Raw genomic sequence first — 19,731 nt, 5'->3', positions numbered from 1 at the left:
CCTTTTCAAACTACTGTATTGTAAACGTCTACTACTAATTATAGCAAATAAAGTACACCAAAGTGTGCAATAAAAAGCCTGTAATTGTATATCGGGCTTCTGGTGACATTAGGGTGACCATCAGTCCCTAATTCGGCAGGACAGTCCCGAAATGTAAAGATCAAGTCCCAGTCCCGGGCTTAATGCCTCCGGGACGACATTTGTCCCGAATTTACAGTTTAGCTCCACATTCCAACCATAGCATATCTGTTTATAGCACATCATTGCAATGCCCCTGTTGCATTATTTTGCAATGTCTTTCACTCGCTCGCTCGTCAGTTAAAACAATAAAAAAATGTATGCATATATCCAGGCGCGCCCCCGGAAATCTTTCACATGGTAGGCACAACTGAACCACACCAACATCCCATCTCATGCCTATGACGACTCTGCATCAACATGCTGTAAAGTGTTTCAGTCAGAGTGCCTCATTTCTGTACTTTCCCATTCTAAAAGTGAATAAACACAGCACGCTGCCATTGAGACAGAACAGCAACTACAGTGACAGCCAAATAGTCTATACCAATAAAAGCTACAAATAAACCTATTTGAAATACAGACTTAAATTAGGGGAAAAACTAGCTCACAATCACTACAGCTAATCATTACTCATCCCTAAGCATGGCGTATAAACACACTTTTTTGTTGCATGTGACAAAACAGGCTGTTCAAAAAATAAAACATCAATAGCAATATAAGGAATAAACTCTCATGGCAAGACCTTTGAATTTGTTTTACATACTATACATTTGTTCATTATTTTTTTATTTCTTAGCAGACGCCCTTATCCAGGGCGACTTACAATTGTTACAAGATATCACATTATACAGATATCACATTATTTTTACATACAATTACCCATTTATACAGTTGGGTTTTTACTGGAGCAATCTAGGTAAAGTACCTTGCTCAAGGGTACAGCAGGAGTGTCCCCCACCTGGGATTGAACCCACGACCCTCTGGTCAAGAGTCCAGAGCTCTAACCACTACTCCACACTGCTGGCCCCACACTCCACACTGCTTGTTCATGGCGATAGTATTGTGTTTCCGTCTGTCCCAAACCAGTCTGCAGTATTAACAAAGTTGATATTGATCTCCTGCCAATGGAAATGAACAAGACCACTTTAAAAAAACCTGAGTGGCTCATCTAGTAAAAGCATGGCTGCGTGGCGTGCAGCGTAGGTCATACAGTCAGGAGGACCGGTTCATGTCTTGGCTGTGCGAAGCCGCATGTCTGCCCTGGGTACTCCAGAGGAAGTGTTGCATTGGCACTACACTCCCATGGGTTAGGGAAGCAAAATCATCAGGGACTGCTTCTCCTCATCGTGCCACAGCTCACCCTACTGGCCAGTTGCCTAGTGAACTCAGGAGGACACCTGCAGTGCTGGCCCATGTCCTCCAGAGGCCGGTAGCTCTCTGACATCTGCTCTTGAGTTCCTGGGTGTGAATGAAGAATCTGGCTTGGTCGTGGGTTTGGAGGACGCCCGCTGAACCTTAAGTTCTCCTGAGCTGTGTGGGGAATTGCTGCTGTGAGGGGATAAAATAAGTGGGGAGAAAATAGGGGAGAAAATATTTGGACACTCCACGTTTATATAAATAAATAAAAACTCGATTTCAGCGGATGATAAAAACAAGGCTTTACACTGATTAACACCAGCTACTCAGTTAATGCAGGTGGAGTAAATCATGTCTTTAGAAGGTAGAAGGACCAATTACCAAGTGGAGCCATACTTGGCATCCTTGTCCTTGTCTAAATGGTGGCAGGAGTGGGTCATGTGGCTCTCCATTGCAGTCCCATTTTTCAATGCAATCCGTTTCAATATAGAGTAATGTTGCTGTATAACATTTAGTGCGCTGTTTTCCTCGACACTGGGGTCAAAGCAGGTCATGGCATAGGTCCGTAGCTAACGGATTTGTGGCCCATGCAATATATATGGTATTGGGGGCACATATTATTGATAGATTCATTGAGATGCAACAAGGTGTTTCCATTCCTCTACCCCCATTTGTAGGACACTCATAATAAAAAGGGAGCCATGGGATCTTCACTGTCCCACAGGATCTGAACCATATATTATCTGTTAAATGTTAAGAGCCAGTTAGTACAGACAGTGCTGGGCATTTTGTTGTTGCCAGAGGAGAATGCTGATATCTGGGTCAGTTAAATAAAATCCAGCAAGGTCTTAAAATCCTGTTAAGTGCTTTCAAAATGAAAGCCTGCACTTGACTGTGAGAAAGACAAAAATAAGGAGCAGAACAAGGATGGTCAAAGCAGGCAGCTAAATTCATTCTTTTTAATAAAGATTCTAGAATTTCGAGAAATTCCAAAGAACTCACAGTAAGAGAACAAACTGGATTGACAACCTGTAGGCCCCTTGAAATAGGTTCCTGATGTCTAGGGAAGTTATTCCATGTCATTTTAGTTTGCATTAGCAGCTGCGTCACCGCGCAATCTCATACAGGTGACAACCTGCAGAATATTTCCACACACTCCCATCAGAGGTGGTTGTCACGGGAACTGCAAACATGGCAATGAGTCAATGAGTGTGGGTGTTTAAAGCACAGCATGAATAGTCCAGTAAAGCTGTTGCAATCATATACAGTAGTGGGAGTTTACTGTGTGTGTAACGGGAGTGGGAGGAGAACGCTTGCTAAAGCTTCAGTTCTGACACTGATAAAAGCATTAGCTAAATCACCAAACTGGTGTCTGTTCTCCATAGGTTACAGAAAGGCAATTTTATCTGTAAGAACACAAGCTTGCTCATGGCCACCCCTCATGCTGCTACTACAGTAGTGTGGGGGTTTTAATGACATAATGCAAGTAATGACATATACTTGTACAAAGTGAACACATCTACAGATCACTCTTTCCACATGGTGCCCCTGGAAAATCTTCTGATTAGATATTTAGGTTTAGGAATTGTTTAAGGCCAATAAAATAGGAATGTTTCACTTTGATCAGCCCTGATTTTAATCAATAAACCCTAGCCAAACTGGATCATTCATAGGTTTGCATCAATAGCAAAAAACAATTTAAATCTTAAAGGTTACTCTTGGAGATACTCCTAGAGTTGTGGGTGTTCCCAGAGCCATTGTAGAAGGATGAATGGATAACCTGCTGTTTTTTTTATAATATTTATACGGTGTAGACAAGATATTCTGGCTTCTTAATTGGACATCTAACCCACTCATTTTGAAGTGTGATATTCTACTTAATGTGTCCATCTGTGGTGTAAGAACGTAGGAATCCTGCATGTTGCTTAGCAACTAGGTTGGCAACTAGTGGCAATATGGCGGACAATAGGCCTCTTTCAGAGACGTACAAGTGCTGGGAAACCAGTTTTGTTTCAGAGAAGAAATGCACAAGCTTTAGAGCTTTATATTCAAGTAATGTTTGATCTATAGCTGCTTCAGTAGGGGAAAATAATGATATTAGCTAAACATTTCCATAGCCAATGTACTGGAGATAAAAACAATTGTTTTAGTACAGACCTTTTGAAGTGACTTGCACTTCAGTTAAGTATGAGAGCAGAAGTTCAGTAAATATAGCCCTAGATTTGAAGAGCACTATAATGCAGCAATATATCAGTGATATAGCACTACTAATGCAGATTACTGTGTTAACCAACCTGCGGTCACGTTGGGAGTCTGTGTTAACAACTTGGAAAACACTGCCAAAGGCTAAATGGCAACCAATGGAGAGGTTAAAGGAGTCTGCATGCCAGATGCTGGTACATGTTGCAATTCAGCTGGCATGAGCTGCCAATGATCTCTGTACATACTGTGCAGCAGCCGCCTGGGATGAACCTCAGAACAAAAAGAAGGTGTTTACAGTTATCCCTGCACACTGAAGTTCAGGGGCAGGATACAACTTTCCTATAATTGTGAATGAAATTGACTATCATACCGCTGGACACAGCAATTGCTGAAAGATGTAGGGAGATGTTATCTGAAAGAACATGATACAGATAATAGCATTATGGCAGTACCGTAAAAATACGGGAGTGACAAAATACTGGACTGCAATTTACACTTTAAGTGTTGGCTTCCTAACATTCAGTGCTGCCTTCATTAGGGCAGTATAACAATTTATAAACCAATGGTCTCAACCAATCAGGTTCAGAGTAGAGCAGTTACTTGCCTATTATAGAATATGTAGGAAAATATGAATGTGACTATGTACACCACTGGACTGCATAAAGGGAGTGTCTTTTCTACTGTGAACTGTGAATGGTATGAAAGGGTTAATGTACTCTGTACATGTATGACTTTGCACTTTGTGAAAACAGACGTTAAAGTGTTTTTCACAAGTAGAACTAGAACATTCTGTTATGGGTACTTTTCTGCTTGGCATACGTTTACAAATAACTCGTTTCTGCGACAGAAGGAATGGTTTCGAGGAGGTGAAACTTGGTTATCAGTGCTAGGCAAATGCTTAGCAACTGACAATGACAATGCCACTCTGCTAATCAGTTTGGACGTGCGTTAGGGTTTTAGCTTGAAGTTAGTTGTTGAGTTAGTATTTAAAGTAGAGGCAACTGGACATCGCCGCACTACTTGGAGAATTCCGATCCAAAGGATGAAACTTCCAGCCCTCCCTTGAGAAAGAGTGTCCAGTGTACAGGTAGATTATGTTCATGTATTATGTGTTGCTTGTAATTATTTAAATCAGATTACCAGGGATGTATTCTACTTATTATGTTTCAGCCTTATAAACCACAGTAAATCTGTCTGGAAATTTTGATCTGTCATTCTTTAACGCACTTGTGATGTACCGTGCTTGTCTGCCACATCATGTGAGTTTCTAGATTTCAGTGTTGTTACCAGCATTTATTTTAAAGACCTCACTGACACGTGGACACATTTTTTTGGCTTTTTTGGTCATTGAGCCACACTGCATTCCATATTCCATTTTCACCGTGAGTATTGAATGCTACACTTTCTTTCACTCCGCAGGTAACCACAGAGAAAATGGAAGACATTGTAATAGCTGGGATATCAGGGAGACTCCCTGAGTCAGACAACCTTGAGGAATTCTGGGAAAACCTCATCAATGGAGTTGACATGGTAACAGAAGATGACAGGAGGTGGAAACCAGGTAAAGTGGGAGTGGTTTATCTACTGTCATGAATATGAAATCAGCAGCAGATTTTGCAAATTAACTACTCTTGCGCGATTGCAACTTGAGATAATTAAATAAGCATTTATTTCAGTAAAATCTTAATGGATGAGCCTCACGGTTCTTTAAATCTAAAGAGCTAGTAAAAGCACATTAAAAACTGTAATGAACTATTCGACCTAGACTTATTACTCATGGCATACTTGCTCTCAGTGCATGGCACTGGTGGGATGGAGGCAAAATGGGCTTAGATATTTTCTGTGCCCAGTTCATGATACCATTCATTGTTGGCTGTCTTAATAGTAGAAATGCGTTTGAAACTCTGGTCAATGAAGTTCTCTGCTTCTCTCCCAGGACTCTATGGTCTGCCGCGTCGGAACGGGAAGCTGAAGGAGATAAGTAAATTTGATGCCTCGTTTTTTGGAGTCCATCCCAAACAGGCCCACACCATGGACCCTCAGCTCAGACTAATGATGGAGATCTCCTACGAAGCCATTGTGGATGGAGGTACGTTCCCCTAGATGAGAACTTCGGTGAACTTCAGTGAAAGAATAGTACTGTATGCTAAATCCAGCACCGTTACTATGTTCAAAAGAAATCTGGTCTGTCTGAATTCCATGCCCTGCATCTTCAGAAAGACTTCTAGTTGAAATGTTTGTCATAGAATTTTAAACGTTTAGTATGGCAAAATATACCACTATGTTTTATGGATGACACCACATCAAGAATGAGATAAAATTACAGAAATAGTGTCAGTCACAGGATTTACCAAAAGAGAGACCAATGATATGAGACGTTTTGTTTTCTAAACCCTTTATAGCTTGTATAGCAACAACACTCTGAGGTGTCACAAAATATATTTGATAGTCTGGATGTTGTTGTTGTCTGTGCTATAATTGAGGATATAAGATATTTGAAAGGTGTAGATTTCAGTTCACTGACAGTAACTCCTCTCCCTCGCAGGTATAAACCCGGTTGCCATGCGCGGCTCCAACACTGGTGTCTACATTGGCGTCAGCGGGTCGGAAGCAGCTGAGGCCTTCAGTCGGGACCCGGAGGAGCTGCTGGGGTACAGCATGACCGGGTGCCAGCGCGCCATGTTTGCCAACAGGCTCTCCTACTTCTTCGACTTCAATGGTAGGGCTGAAACCACTTCTTAACAACCTCTGTATTGGTCAGCCAAGTTTGTGTGGATAAAGTGAGCTGGATATCATGGGGTATCCCAGTACTGTCCTAGACCTGTGCCTGTGTCAGACCTGTGATTGCTCATTGACAATACCTACTGCAATTTCCAAATCTCCCACAGTGCAGTCCCCCAAAGACAAATGGTTTTCCTTTAGCCGTTTATTATTAGAAAGAAAACCCATACAGCATACCTAATTAACATACTTGCTGGTGGCTGCAGAATGCAGTAGATCAAACTGTAATAAATTACCAGTCAACTGCAATGCGATTTTACCCATTGATATGTCATGTTAAGATAAGTAACAATGTATCCAACAGTATGAAAGCCACAGTGATATGCCACAGCTGTGTCTGTGTCTGTGTCAGTGTATACATTTGTAAAGAAGGAGCTTTTGTTTTTTGGCAGTATAACAGGTTGAATGCTCATTTTCTTGTCTCTGTCTTTTCCTCCCAGGCCCGAGCACCGCCATTGACACAGCCTGCTCCTCCAGTCTGCTCGCCCTGGAGAACGCCTTCCAGGCCATTCGCCACGGCCAGTGTGACTCCGCCCTGGTGGGAGGGGTCAACCTGCTACTCAAACCCAACACCTCCGTGCAGTTCATGAAGCTGGGCATGCTCAGTCCAGGAGGCTCCTGCAAGTCCTTCGATGCTTCAGGTACTGCAGGCTGTAAATCACCAATCAAAAGCAGCTGCTGGTTAGAATGTGGGAAACACCCTCGGTTCAGATGGCAGCACAACGACAGCCTTCATGTTTTAGTCCTGAAATGTTTTTAAACAATCACTATCTGAATTAGATGTGAACGCCACCTATTGTGGATGGTAAGAGGAAATAAAATATCAGAAGGAAATCAAGTAAGGTGGATTTTCATTAAATTGCAAGAATCCCTATCAGAAATAAACTATACTATGAGCTTGTGTAGTTCACATTTCAGTGTTTTGGGGTACAGAACAAGAATTGCTACCTGTTGTTTAAAGGGACAGTCATGCTGGCAGTTTAACAAGACATTGTTTGTTGCAGTAGACACAGTAGAGAGGAGAATTGATAACGTGCACCAGATAAGGCATAGCAGTCCTATGCATATACCCATGTGCTTTCTCAATACCAGGCGAACACACTAAGCTATTCATGTCTATCCCTGATACACGGTCACACTTCAATATGGTTGGTCCTGAGTTTGCTACTGCCCCATCCCCGGCTCTGAGAGACTGGCTTATTGTTCACACACTGGTATCTCTCTGTCCTCCTTTGTTTTAGGTGACGGATACTGTCGCTCTGAAGCTGCAGTGGCCGTCCTGCTGACCAAGAGATCGATGGCCAGGCGGGTCTACGCCACAGTCCTCAATGCCGGCAACAACACAGATGGGTACAAAGAGCAAGGTGAAGCAGGCTTGTGTTCTTATTCCTCTGTGCTTTCAACTAACAGAGCCCTGGCCAAAGATACTGGTTACAGCTGCCTTTGGGATAGGTCACAGCTGGATTTTCTTAGTGTTTTACATCCCCCTGTATTGCATCAACCACCTATCTATCAGGGGCGTCACTGCACAAAAAGCTTGGGGGGGGGGTGGTGGGGGCAAAGAATGCATTTAGGGGCTCCTCTCCATAATAATAAAACTCTGCAACAAACTTAAAAAAAAAATAATAATCTGTGGCATTGCATGAATAAACCTAGGGAAGCAGCGGATATCGTCTAGGCTTAATTTTTGCAAAGATATCAACCAGGACATCAAAATCAAGTTTTTTTTTACCAGTGATTTTTCAGTTGCCATTAAAAGCAGATCACTCAGACGAGGATTGGTCATGGAAGTTCATAAATAGGTTTTAACCAAACTTAAAACAGAAAACAGACGCTCATTGTTGCAATGGTTACTGGAAGAGTGATGACTACCTCGATGATTTTTAGTAATATATAAGTATAAGCAGGGTTTAAATTCTCATGGAATATTTCCTGGAGCCCGACCGCCACAAATCCCCCCCCCCCCAAAAAACAAACAGGATCATTTAAAGCAGTTGCATTTATTTTATTTTTTATTTTGTTCACAGGTTTTAAAAGCTTTTTGTACACGTTTTGTTTTTCTGTTTCAGTCGCCAACTAGGAAATTACATACAAGTACACTTCAGTAAAACTCCAATTTCAAAAAAGTAAAACTCCAAAAGACAGATGCATGAATCAACCACATGTGCAACTCTGGACTTCCACAGAGGTCTCCGATTCCCAACACATTAAGTAAATTGCATTGCTATAAAAAGACAGGAGTTACATTCCTAGTTCAAGTTGTAATAATGGTTCAAACTAGTGAAGCGCGTACATTCTCAGGCAACCAAACCGATGTCTTGTTCCAGGGTTGCCGATAGTAGTGACTTATTCAAATAAGGGAACAAAGCAAATACATTGTGTCAAGTTTACACAGCAGTTAACTCGTTTACAGTTGCACATGATACACGCACACACAGCACTAGCAACAACCAGGGAAAGGAAGGACAGACGCACACATACAGATACAGAACTGGCGCTCCTGTTATGCTGCTCTCCATATATTATTTTCACTTGTAATAATTGCCATGAAAATAAGTCCCTGTGAAAATAAACGTTCATAATTATTTATGGTAAAATTGTATTTCATATTTCGGTTGTAGTAGTGCCAGAGGGTGTTAAAAAGCGGTGTTGAAATAATAGTAAAAATGACTTTAATTTTTAATTAATTAGGTTTAGAGGTTGAGATTAGGTTTAGGGGTAGATATTAGGTTAGTTGTAGACATTAGTTTTAGGTGTAGGGGGTAGATTTAGGGGTTAGTAGGCTAGTAGGTACCTACTGGCCCATTCATATGGGCTGATTTTTGCTTGATAACGTCCCATTTAATCGACTGATCTCAATCAGATCGTCTGTCTGGACAGCTCAGGCTGAATTTAAGCCCTGAGTATAATTATAGCAAGTATCCTTTTAGAGTTGTACCAGCTCAAAAAGGCAATACAATCTACCGGTGGCGCGAGTTTAGCTTTTTGTTCCCCTCTTCGACTCAGTAACTTCTTAATTAGTTAACATGGCACTGGCTATTATCAGGGCGGTGTCAGGTTTTTGTGGGCCCCGGACAATGGAACTCCAGTGCCCCCCCCCCCCCCTTCACCCCCATGAGTTGTCTGATTTAAAAAAAAAAAAAAAAAAGTACTAAATCTGTACAGTAGGCCTATATACAAATCAAATGAATACCTGTAGCGCACTTTTGCTTTAGCCTACTGGTAACACACAATAAACCATGCTGCTGCATTTTACACATTACTGTACAGTGTGAAAATAGTAAAAATACATATATATGTTTAATTAAAACTACCAGTATATTATTTTAGCGCATTTTCTTAGTACACAGTTAACAGAAAACAGAACACACACTTTACAGAATAATATTTTATTTTATTAACAGTTTTATTTCTGTATGTATGTGTGGGCCCCCCTGTGGCGTCGGTGCCCCAGGTGCTTGCCCAGGTTGCCCTGGTGCTGACGCTGACCCTGGCTATTATTTTGCTATTTGCTTAGTTGCTGTGACTAATAGATGATGTAAGCTAATGTTACTGACAAGTTCCCAGAACACATCTTAAACACTTGAACATAATTATTAGTCAAACATACCTTTCTCTTTTGCTTTTTGTAACACAACAGCTAATTTACAACAAATGCAAATTATCGCGATAACTTGAGAGAGGCTGTTGCTATGATGTTTTTTTAGGCTGAACAATTTTAAAACATAGTACTTAGAATCATTGCAGCTTTTGGCAAGAAAAAAGACAATGTTCATTCAACAGCGTTACATTGTCATGCTAGTCGCTGCACTTTCGATGTCCCGAAGCATGAACACTTTCCTTTAAGTCTTTTAACTTCTCACAGAAACTGCCATTTGGGGGCCCCCCTGGCGAGCTTGGCAGGGGCGGCTACCCCTGTCGGCCCCCTCCCAAATGACGCCCCTGCTATCCATGGTTAATCTGGGATTACTCCTTGATTCCCTGGTTGTGGAAAAAGGCTCTAAGAAAATTGAGCTGTAATTTTTGAGAGTATAATTGCATTTCTATCTAACTTGGCTGGATCCACTGGTAATGTCATTGTTGGTATTACAGATATTACAGATACATGTCTGGGATTGAATCACTTCTAAGAGGGACAGCCCATTGATACAAACCTGCCTGGTACTTCATAACAGATGTAAAAGTGAACTAGTCTCAGACCTTCAATGACCAGTAACATTACTAAGAGGACAGTGAGAGCTGTGTGCAGGGACCTTTACCCCAGTTCCCCTTGTAATGCTTGGCCCGCCAGTATACGGTCTGTGTTTATCAACAGCCTGGAGTTGGAAGTTCACCATAAAATAATTTGTGCTGACAGGTTGTGCCTGTGTCAGCCGGTGCTAGATTAAGTAGCTGTATATGGATCACACCCCTGGCAGCATAGTGCTATGCAGCTGAGCTTGCAATTCCCTACAGTGTTACCAGTTTATCCGCAACAGATTCCCTGCTTAAAAATACACTCCCCCTGCCTTGTGATTTGTTTGCGGATGTTTGCCATTCATGAACTGTCAGCAATGAAACTTTAGCAGTCCCAAGCTCTTTTGTACTCAGTAAGCCCTGGCCACTCGTTGCCATCGCAATTGTGTGATACAGCCAAGAATTAGAACACAATCTAACAAAAGGGTGGAACACGTCCACGTCTGGTCAAAATATTAGAAACACCAGCCATAGCTGGTTAGGCACAATCTGCAGCCAGGATGGCAAATTGGTAGTTTGTGTAGCCCTAGATATGGAAGAAACTAAATGCATTTTGAGACAGCACGCTCTGCAGTCAAGGCAACATTTTTCTAAACGTTTGTAGTAATCACAGGTGTGATTCATAACCTTTTTTTTTTTTTTGTATCCCAGAAACCAGCATGCTGGTGACACACAATTCTCCTCACTCGCCTCCCCGTGGTTAATATTGTAATGTAGCCTCATGAGAAAACCTTTTGTTATAAAACTGATCCTGGCATTATACATGTCTTAGGGGGCTTAGCTCCTGAAACTATTAAATCTGGCTTTATTGATATCTGTTGTGTCTGTTTTGTCTCACATCTCCAGAGTAGTATGCTGAGGTCTCATTAGCCAGGATAACAGTGGGCCCTTGCTTCAGTCTGGTTCTTTAAGCTAATGTAATGACAGGGCATGTGTTTTAATCAGTAGTCATATATCATATGGAGTACTGTTCTGCAGTGCCCAGGTTAAACATTTACCTGCAGGTAGAATCGGGACACAGCCAAGTAAAATATGAACGGAATAGATTTCTCTACACAAAACGAGAGGGCTACTGAAATTCAGAATGTGATCATTTGAAAATTCATGTTGCACTTTCTCAAGTAGTGAAGTGTAAAACTGGTCAACTGATAAGGTCTTAACTTTGCATGGTCATTTGTTACAAAACATCTCTGTAAATCACTCCACAGGGGAACAATTCTGTTTATGGGACTTGTAGGATATGCAGTTGTATTGACAAGACAGAATACTTGTGAGATTGGTAAACCGTAATGGTGGAGAAAAGTTATTTTGTCATAGTGCACTGAACTTTGTAGGCCTAATCTTACAAAATACAGAGCGGGAGCATTTAGTATTTAAACACAGTTACAGGTGCTTGTGGTTTCTCATTCTATGCAGCTTTGGGGTAAAAAAACATGTCCCTGTTCCTCTGTTCAGGGTTGTGGAATAGGCAGTTTTGTTCCTCTGTTCAGCTGTGTTTGGTTGTTGTTCCAGTAGACCAGGGAGGTATTGTAGGTGTGTTCCCCGCTGACCAGCCTCTCTCTGCCTGCCTTACACAGGCGTGACGTTCCCCTCAGGAGAGATGCAGCAGCGCTTGGTTCGGTCTCTGTACCAGGAGGCGCGCATCGCCCCGGAGGAGGTGGAGTACATCGAGGCACACGGCACAGGAACCAAGGTGAGCGCTGCTCTGTATTGTGGAGCACAAGCAGAGGGACTAGTCATACTGGCTACAATCAGGCAGGGTGCTTGATATCCTCATCAGCTCTGCTCAGGGAACGATGTTATGCTACCTGACATCTATTTCCCCCTCCCTATAACGTACATAGACACACAGGGATTTAAACAAATCTATGTATCTATTTTTTTTTTCCTAGGTCGGCGACCCTCAGGAAGTGAACGGGATTGTGGGTGTTTTCTGCCAGACGGAACGCGAGCCTCTCCTGATCGGCTCCACCAAGTCCAACATGGGCCACCCAGAGCCTGCCTCTGGACTGGCAGCTTTGGCCAAGGTGAGGCTTTTCTTCTTTACTTCTGCCAGGGCCCTTCTGTACCCGTTTAGGTTACAATGGCAAAAACAGTTACACACTGCATTTTGTTTTATCACTGAACCTTTTGTATTTCCTTTGCTAAATACTCCATTCTTGTTCTTCACTCTGAGTTGTAAAATAGGAATGAAAATGCATTAGAGAAGGTATATATTGTATTGTATTGTAAGTGCTTCAAAATAGGATCTTATATGTCCCCCTGTACAGAGTATTGTCCATTCTAATGGTTTCGCGGTGCTTTCATTATTTTGGAAGTGTGGTTGCAGTTAACACTGTTTTATTTATTCTGGGGTGTCAGGTGGTGCTGTCTCTTGAACATGGGTTGTGGGCCCCCAACATCCACTACAACACCCCCAACACTGACATCCCGGCTCTGACAGACGGCAGGCTGAGAGTGGTCTCGGAGCCAATCCCCGTGCGAGGGGGCATTGTGGGCATCAACTCCTTCGGGTTCGGGGGGTCCAACGTGCATGTGATCCTGCGCCCCCCCAGCACCCACCCCCTCCGCCCCTCGCAGAGCCTCGCGCTGCCCCGATTGCTCCAGGTCTGCGGCAGAACGGAGGAGGCAGTGAGCACGCTTATCCAGCAGGGCAGGAACCACGCCGACGACGCCACCTTTCTGAGCATGCTCAATGAGGTGTCGGCAGTGCCCACTGCCGCCATGCCCTACAGAGGGTACGCTCTGATTGGCAGCGACTCAGACATCACAGAGATCCAGCAAAGCCAGGCCACTCCCAGACCTCTCTGGTACATCTGCTCAGGTGAGAAGGGATGGGGGAGAAGACGCTGGTCTTGTGCTTGAAAACATTAGATGGCAAGGCATTTCACTAAGACACTATGAAAGAAACCATAGAGCCCTATAGTGTATTGTATTATATTGCACTGTATAATGTAGTGATGTGGTGGGCCCTATCTCTCTGTAGGTATGGGCACGCAGTGGGCAGGGATGGGACGCAGCCTGATGCAGCTGACTGAGTTCCGTGAGTCGATCCTGCGCTCGGACCAGGCTCTGAGGGACACGGGGCTGCAGGTCTCCCAGCTCCTCATGGAAGCCGATGACAGCACCTTCGAGGATACTGTCCATGCCTTCGTGGGCCTGGCTGCCATTCAGGTAAAAGCGAGGTGGGGACTCCAGCACAGTGGCAGGGATAGGGCCTTTCTGCATAGTTCAGATTTGAGTACTGAGTAATTTGTTTTAAACATGTTCTATAGATCGCTCAAATTGACATGCTGAGCAAGCTGGGTCTTCAGCCGGACGGCATTGTGGGACACTCGGTGGGGGAGCTGGCGTGCGGATACGCGGACGGGTCTCTGAGCCACAGCGAGGCTGTCCTTGCAGCATACTGGAGAGGCCGCAGCATCAAGGAGGCAAAACTGCCCCCCGGGGGCATGGCCGCAGTGGGTAAGGAACTGACACAAACTCACAACACCATTACTGCAGGACACCCTGGAAATCCATTGGAAAGCTTGGTAATGTGTCGTGAAGGAATGGTAAAGAGCATACTTTATTAAAAGCATCTTAAATAGATAGAAAACAAAAAATATACTTTGTAAAATCCTCATTTCTTTTGCTGTTTCTTCATATTATATAGTATATGATTGTCTGGTTGGGTGGCGCAGTCAGGTGTGAGTTGTGAATGGTATAGTGAAAGTAAAAACCCGGGGGCCAAAAACAACTAATAATTCAAGATAAAGTCCCTCATAAATTACATATACGTTAAATAAAGAAAAAAAAATACTTACCTTTGTATTCCTGCTTAAAGGTTGAATAGTGTTGGAAGCAGTGAAAAAGTAAACAGTGGCTTTATAACCAAGTCATTTCTGGACTTGAACTTAAAAGAACAATTACATAGAGTTCTGTTAGCGTAAAAGCATCAGCCGGATATCCCTAACATGGTGCTGTGTTGTCGTGCAGGCCTGACATGGGAGGAGTGTAAGGCGCAGTGTCCGCAGGGTGTGGTCCCGGCCTGTCACAATGCAGAGGACACTGTCACCATCTCAGGACCACAGGTAACAATCAGCCTGAACTCACAATACATACAGGCCAGTACTGAGGTCAGGCCAATCTCAGAGTGCTAAGTGGATTAACGATTTCGTTACAACACATTTTTCAAAACGAATTCATCTTTTTCAGGCTTAGAGTGCACACATACGCAATATGCTTGTAAAGCCCTGCACGTATAACCAGTGTAAGCCACAGTACTCCCTGGTAATCCTCGGTGTGCTGTTTGCTCATGTGTCCCTCAGGAGTCGGTGAGCCAGTTCGTTGCTAAGCTGAAGGAAGAGGGCGTCTTTGCCAAGGAGGTGCGCAGTGCCGGGGTAGCTTTCCACTCATACTACATGGCCTCCATCGCCCCCTCCCTGCTCGATGCACTCAAGAAGGTAAGGGAAAGCAACAGCTGGATCACACAGGAACGGGTTCACTTTATTCAGAATAAGAATACTGCTCCCTATTGGTTTTCAGCAATCTTAAAAAACAGGTACCTGCAGTCTGTAGCTATGATGTTATAAAACAGTAAAATAGCTTTACTTTTGTTTCTTTTTTTTAACCCTTTCATGCATGGCGACCTCATATGGGGATGGACAAAAAAAACTGTCTTCTAGTCTTTATATTGGGACATGTAGAAAATGCAAATGCATGATACAAGGATAAAGCAGTGGACAAAAACATGTTAAATGAAAACGTGAATGAGAGTTTATTTTCCTCTCACTCGGATTGCCTATGAAATCTGCTCTGAGCGGCTCAGGAGGAGTGGAACTGAGCATGGCGTTAGATAGGTTCTTTCACTGAGCTGCTCTGACGCAGCCAGTGTTAATGATTTCACCCCCACCTCCAGGTGATAAAGAACCCGAAGGAGCGCTCCCCTCGCTGGATCAGCACCTCCATCCCACAGTCAAACTGGGACAGCCCCCTGGCGCGGCTCTCCTCTGCTGAGTACCACGTCAACAACCTGGTGAGCCCTGTGCTGTTCCAGGAGGGCCTGAACCTGGTGCCAGACAACGCCGTCGTCGTGGAGATCGCCCCACATGCTCTACTGCAGGTAACCAAAGTAGTTCTAGTTCTAGTTTTCTAGTACTGTAAACGCAATCTATGAAGTTATTGTATTCTCCTGTCTATTTTCCTGGTTTAACTGTTTGTCTTTCTTCCCAGGCAATCCTAAAACGCAGTTTGAAGACCACTTGCTCCATCCTTCCTCTGATGAAGAGAGGGCACGCCAACAACCTGGAGTTCTTCCTGTCTCACATCGGCAAGGTCTACATGAGCGGGTGGGTGGCTGGGGGCGGGACTTCCTGTTATATCTTGTGACATTGCGGTCTGCACTTGGTTTTGCTGGGTCAAGATTTACCAAAACGCTTTGACTCAGACTTACCGAACTAAAACCCTGTTTTGATTTTGGTAACTATAACAAAGGATTTGTGAATATGACGCTAATTCACTCAGTGTAACTGTAAACCTTCACTTCTGTTTTTTCATAAACCAGCTGGGTAGCAATGCAGAAAAAAGCCAGTGGATGGCATGATCCAGATACAACAAAGTGCTTCAATTTATAGCTGGCTAATTAGCACATTTATTTTTGATTAGCTTATATTCACCAATTTCACTACTTTTTGGGGGGTGCTGTTCTTTTGATATTTCTAATACACTTGAGAGGCCCAAGAGACTGATAATGTGTTTTTTTTTTGGTATCTCAGGATCGACGTGGACTGTAACAAGCTGTACCCCCCTGTGGAGTACCCCGCCCCTATCGGTACCCCCCTAATCTCCCCCCACATTGTCTGGGATCACAGCCAGACCTGGGATGTCCCGAGCATCGAACATTTCCCAGCAGGCTCTGGGGGGTCCAGCTCTGCGACTGTCTATAACATTGGTGAGTATTTGGGAGACTGTACAGAATTCAGTGATGCTTCCACCCAGCTGTTAGAAAGTCTATAGCGATACTACAGTACTATATTTTGATGTATTTAATATTTAATTTTGTTTCTTGATTGGTAGATATGAACCCGGAATCTCCAGACTCGTACATGATTGGCCACTGTATTGATGGGCGTGTCCTGTACCCAGCCACGGGCTACCTGGTCCTGGCCTGGAGAACTCTGATGCGGACCCTCGGAGCTGTCATGGAGCAGACCCCTGTGATGTTTGAAGATGTGACCATCCACCGGGCCACCATACTCCCCAAGACAGGTGAGGGATTCGGGACAGGGCCAGGGATCGATGTTCCCAAAACAATCAAATTTGCATTGCAATTGCTACATGCAGATGTAATGGGCAGTGTTGTGTGATACACTGCCTCTACGGATTCTGTCCCCTATCGGTGAGATGAGATCAGGTTAAAAGCTCTAAAACCTTGAATGTGGATGAGCCCGGCTCTTTTGCATTGTGGTTAAGATGCTCGATTGCAGTGAGCATGGTTCACGCCAAGCCTCAGCCCTTTTACACATAAAACACCTTTCACTCATCAAAGCGCTTCCGTTAGAATTAATATGATGACTTTGTATGATGTGTAATAAGATAATTTTGCACTGATAATTGTTCAGCTTCTTATAAATTGTCTGGCTGCTCAGTGTGTTTCTCCTCTGTTCCGCAGGCTCAGTGCAGCTGGAAGTACGCCTCATGCCAGCTTCAAACAAATTCGAGGTGTCTGAGAACGGCAATCTGGCTGTCAGTGGTATGTACCGGGATTCTTTTCCTTGTCATTGCTTTGGGTTTGAGACTAGTTCTGTTGATCTCAAAAACTGCAGTATGCCACACTTACATTTCTGTGTCATGGAAGAAGGTTTTCTACATATACTGTGAAAGGTAGAGCAAGATTACCGTTTCACCGTACCAACACAAAAACCATTCCCAGTGCATGGGTTTAACAATATAGCAAGTTCTCAGGAATATTCTGCTTGTTTTATATTTTATTCCCGTTGTGGATTGTGAACACTTACAGCCCTATCACACGCTGAGCCTTCCCTACCACAGACTGACCTGCTTCATTTGTTTCCAGGAAAGGTGAGCCTTCTGGAGGAGGCCGCCCTGAACAACTTCCGAAACCAGATGGACGTCCCCCCTGAGGGCACAGATTGCAACCCCAAACTGCGCCTGACTTCCAGCGAGATCTACAAGGAGCTGCGCCTTCGAGGCTACGACTACGGCAAGACCTTCCAGGGCATCCTGGAGTCCAACAACACAGGTGAGACCTCACTATCTGCACTGGGGGGCTGTAGGTGTATGGATGTAATGCAGGTGAGACCCCACTAGCTGCACTGGGGGGCTGTAGGTGTATGGATGTAACGCAGGTGAGACCCCACTAGCTGCACTGGGGAGCTGTAGGTGTATGGATGTAATGCAGGTGAAACCCCACTAGCTGCACTGGGGGGCTGTAGGTGTATGGATGTAATGCCGGTGAGACCCCGCTAGCTGCACTGGGGAGCTGTAGGTGTATGGATGTAACGCAGGTGAGACCCTGCTAGCTGCACTGGGGAGCTGTAGGTGTATGGATGTAATGCAGGTGAGACCCTGCTAGCTGCACTGGGGAGCTGTAGGTGTATGGATGTAATGCAGGTGAGCCCCCACTAGCTGCACTGGGGAGCTGTAGGTGTATGGATGTAATGCAGGTGAGCCCCCACTAGCTGCACTGGGGAGCTGTAGGTGTATGGATGTAATGCAGGTGAGACCCTGCTAGCTGCACTGGGGAGCTGTAGGTGTATGGATGTAATGCAGGTGAGACCCTGCTAGCTGCACTGGGGAGCTGTAGGTGTATGGATGTAATGCAGGTGAGACCCTGCTAGCTGCACTGGGGAGCTGTAGGTGTATGGATGTAATGCAGGTGAGACCCTGCTAGCTGCACTGGGGCGCTGTAGGTGTATGGATGTAATGCAGGTGAGACCCCACTAGCTGCACTGGGGGGCTGTAGGTGTATGGATGTAATGCAGGTGAGACCCTGCTAGCTGCACTGGGGAGCTGTAGGTGTATGGATGTAATGCAGGTGAGACCCCACTAGCTGCACTGGGGAGCTGAAGGCTTGTATGCATGTAATGCAGGTTATACAACAAATGTGCCTAAATATTTGAGTGCTTACTTGAAAAGCAGTTAATGCTAAATTGTAGAATATTTCATTGTTTATGTCCACCTTTTAAGACTATTTTATGAATTATCAAACCAACTAAAACCATAAATAAATGTAAAAATAACAACAGACATGTGAAATGCCCCCTTCTTTTACTAGACATAGTGATCTTTAGCAGAAATATTTCCCATCTTTAATGCAGCTGGTGTCTTTTTCGTGGAAACTGTGCAGCTGTATGCAGTGTGTTCAATCATTTACCGGAAGCAAACTAAACCGGCTGCCAGGTTCCTAAATGCAGTGTAACAGGGAGTGCATCAATAAGGCAAACATTTGCCATATTTATTTTTAAGCTATAAAAAATAGGTATTTAAATGTAAATTTGTATGTTTAAATTGTGAAATCCGTGATAACCGAAAAAAAAAAAAATTACAGCCTTAATTATAATGACAGAACGATCACAAATTCATTTAGAGAGATAAGGAGCGTTACAGAGATAACAGAAAGAAAAAGTGAATGCAATCCCTGGGTTATCTGATAATGAGCTGACTGACACTAAGTGAATGTGAGGTATGGGTTGTGCGATACTGGCAGCCCTTTCATATGCTGTTTAAAGAGCAGCACCCTGTAGTGAGAGAGAAGATCTGGAACTCAGTGTACATTATAGAACAAAGTCACCTCCTAGTGGACCAACAGAGCATAGCCTCAGTCATTGAATAGACAATCATTGCTGATTCAGAAATGGCCATACTATCAAGAACCAAGCAGCAATAATAACATATCATTGACCTGTAAAGCATCTTGCATCTAGTCCTCCCTCACCCCTGTCTCTCCTTTTCCAGGTGACCGTGGGAAGCTGCTGTGGAGTGGGAACTGGGTGACCTTCCTGGACACCATGCTGCAGATGATCGTGGTGGGGCTGTCTGGACGCAGCCTGCGTCTGCCCACACGAATCCGCTCCGTCTCCGTGGACCCCAGGCTGCACGAGGAGAGGGTGCGAGACCACACTGAGGACAAGAAAG

General features: G+C 44.0%; 1 protein-coding gene across 1 annotated transcript in view; it reads left to right on the top strand.

The window, feature by feature from the left end:
- Positions 1 to 19,731, top strand: part of LOC117424309 (fatty acid synthase-like) — a 35,335-nt gene that overhangs the window by 2,369 nt on the left and 13,235 nt on the right. Inside the window, exons 2-20 of the mRNA XM_034040535.3 lie at positions 4,996 to 5,137; positions 5,513 to 5,665; positions 6,122 to 6,295; positions 6,798 to 6,998; positions 7,599 to 7,721; positions 12,171 to 12,286; positions 12,486 to 12,620; positions 12,955 to 13,417; positions 13,580 to 13,767; positions 13,869 to 14,058; positions 14,572 to 14,666; positions 14,904 to 15,038; positions 15,494 to 15,697; positions 15,808 to 15,923; positions 16,350 to 16,525; positions 16,651 to 16,842; positions 17,246 to 17,326; positions 17,651 to 17,836; positions 19,552 to 19,731. Of these exons, the coding sequence (XP_033896426.3) occupies positions 5,011 to 5,137; positions 5,513 to 5,665; positions 6,122 to 6,295; positions 6,798 to 6,998; positions 7,599 to 7,721; positions 12,171 to 12,286; positions 12,486 to 12,620; positions 12,955 to 13,417; positions 13,580 to 13,767; positions 13,869 to 14,058; positions 14,572 to 14,666; positions 14,904 to 15,038; positions 15,494 to 15,697; positions 15,808 to 15,923; positions 16,350 to 16,525; positions 16,651 to 16,842; positions 17,246 to 17,326; positions 17,651 to 17,836; positions 19,552 to 19,731 (3,235 nt within the window). The 5' untranslated portion in view covers positions 4,996 to 5,010. The remainder of the gene's footprint in view (positions 1 to 4,995; positions 5,138 to 5,512; positions 5,666 to 6,121; positions 6,296 to 6,797; positions 6,999 to 7,598; positions 7,722 to 12,170; positions 12,287 to 12,485; positions 12,621 to 12,954; positions 13,418 to 13,579; positions 13,768 to 13,868; positions 14,059 to 14,571; positions 14,667 to 14,903; positions 15,039 to 15,493; positions 15,698 to 15,807; positions 15,924 to 16,349; positions 16,526 to 16,650; positions 16,843 to 17,245; positions 17,327 to 17,650; positions 17,837 to 19,551) is intronic.

This window comes from Acipenser ruthenus, chromosome 19 (assembly GCF_902713425.1).
Source record: "Acipenser ruthenus chromosome 19, fAciRut3.2 maternal haplotype, whole genome shotgun sequence".
NCBI classification, from domain to species: Eukaryota; Metazoa; Chordata; class Actinopteri; order Acipenseriformes; family Acipenseridae; genus Acipenser; species Acipenser ruthenus.
The sequence above is the reverse complement of the archived record's forward strand: the minus strand, read 5'-3'. Positions and strand labels throughout refer to the sequence as shown.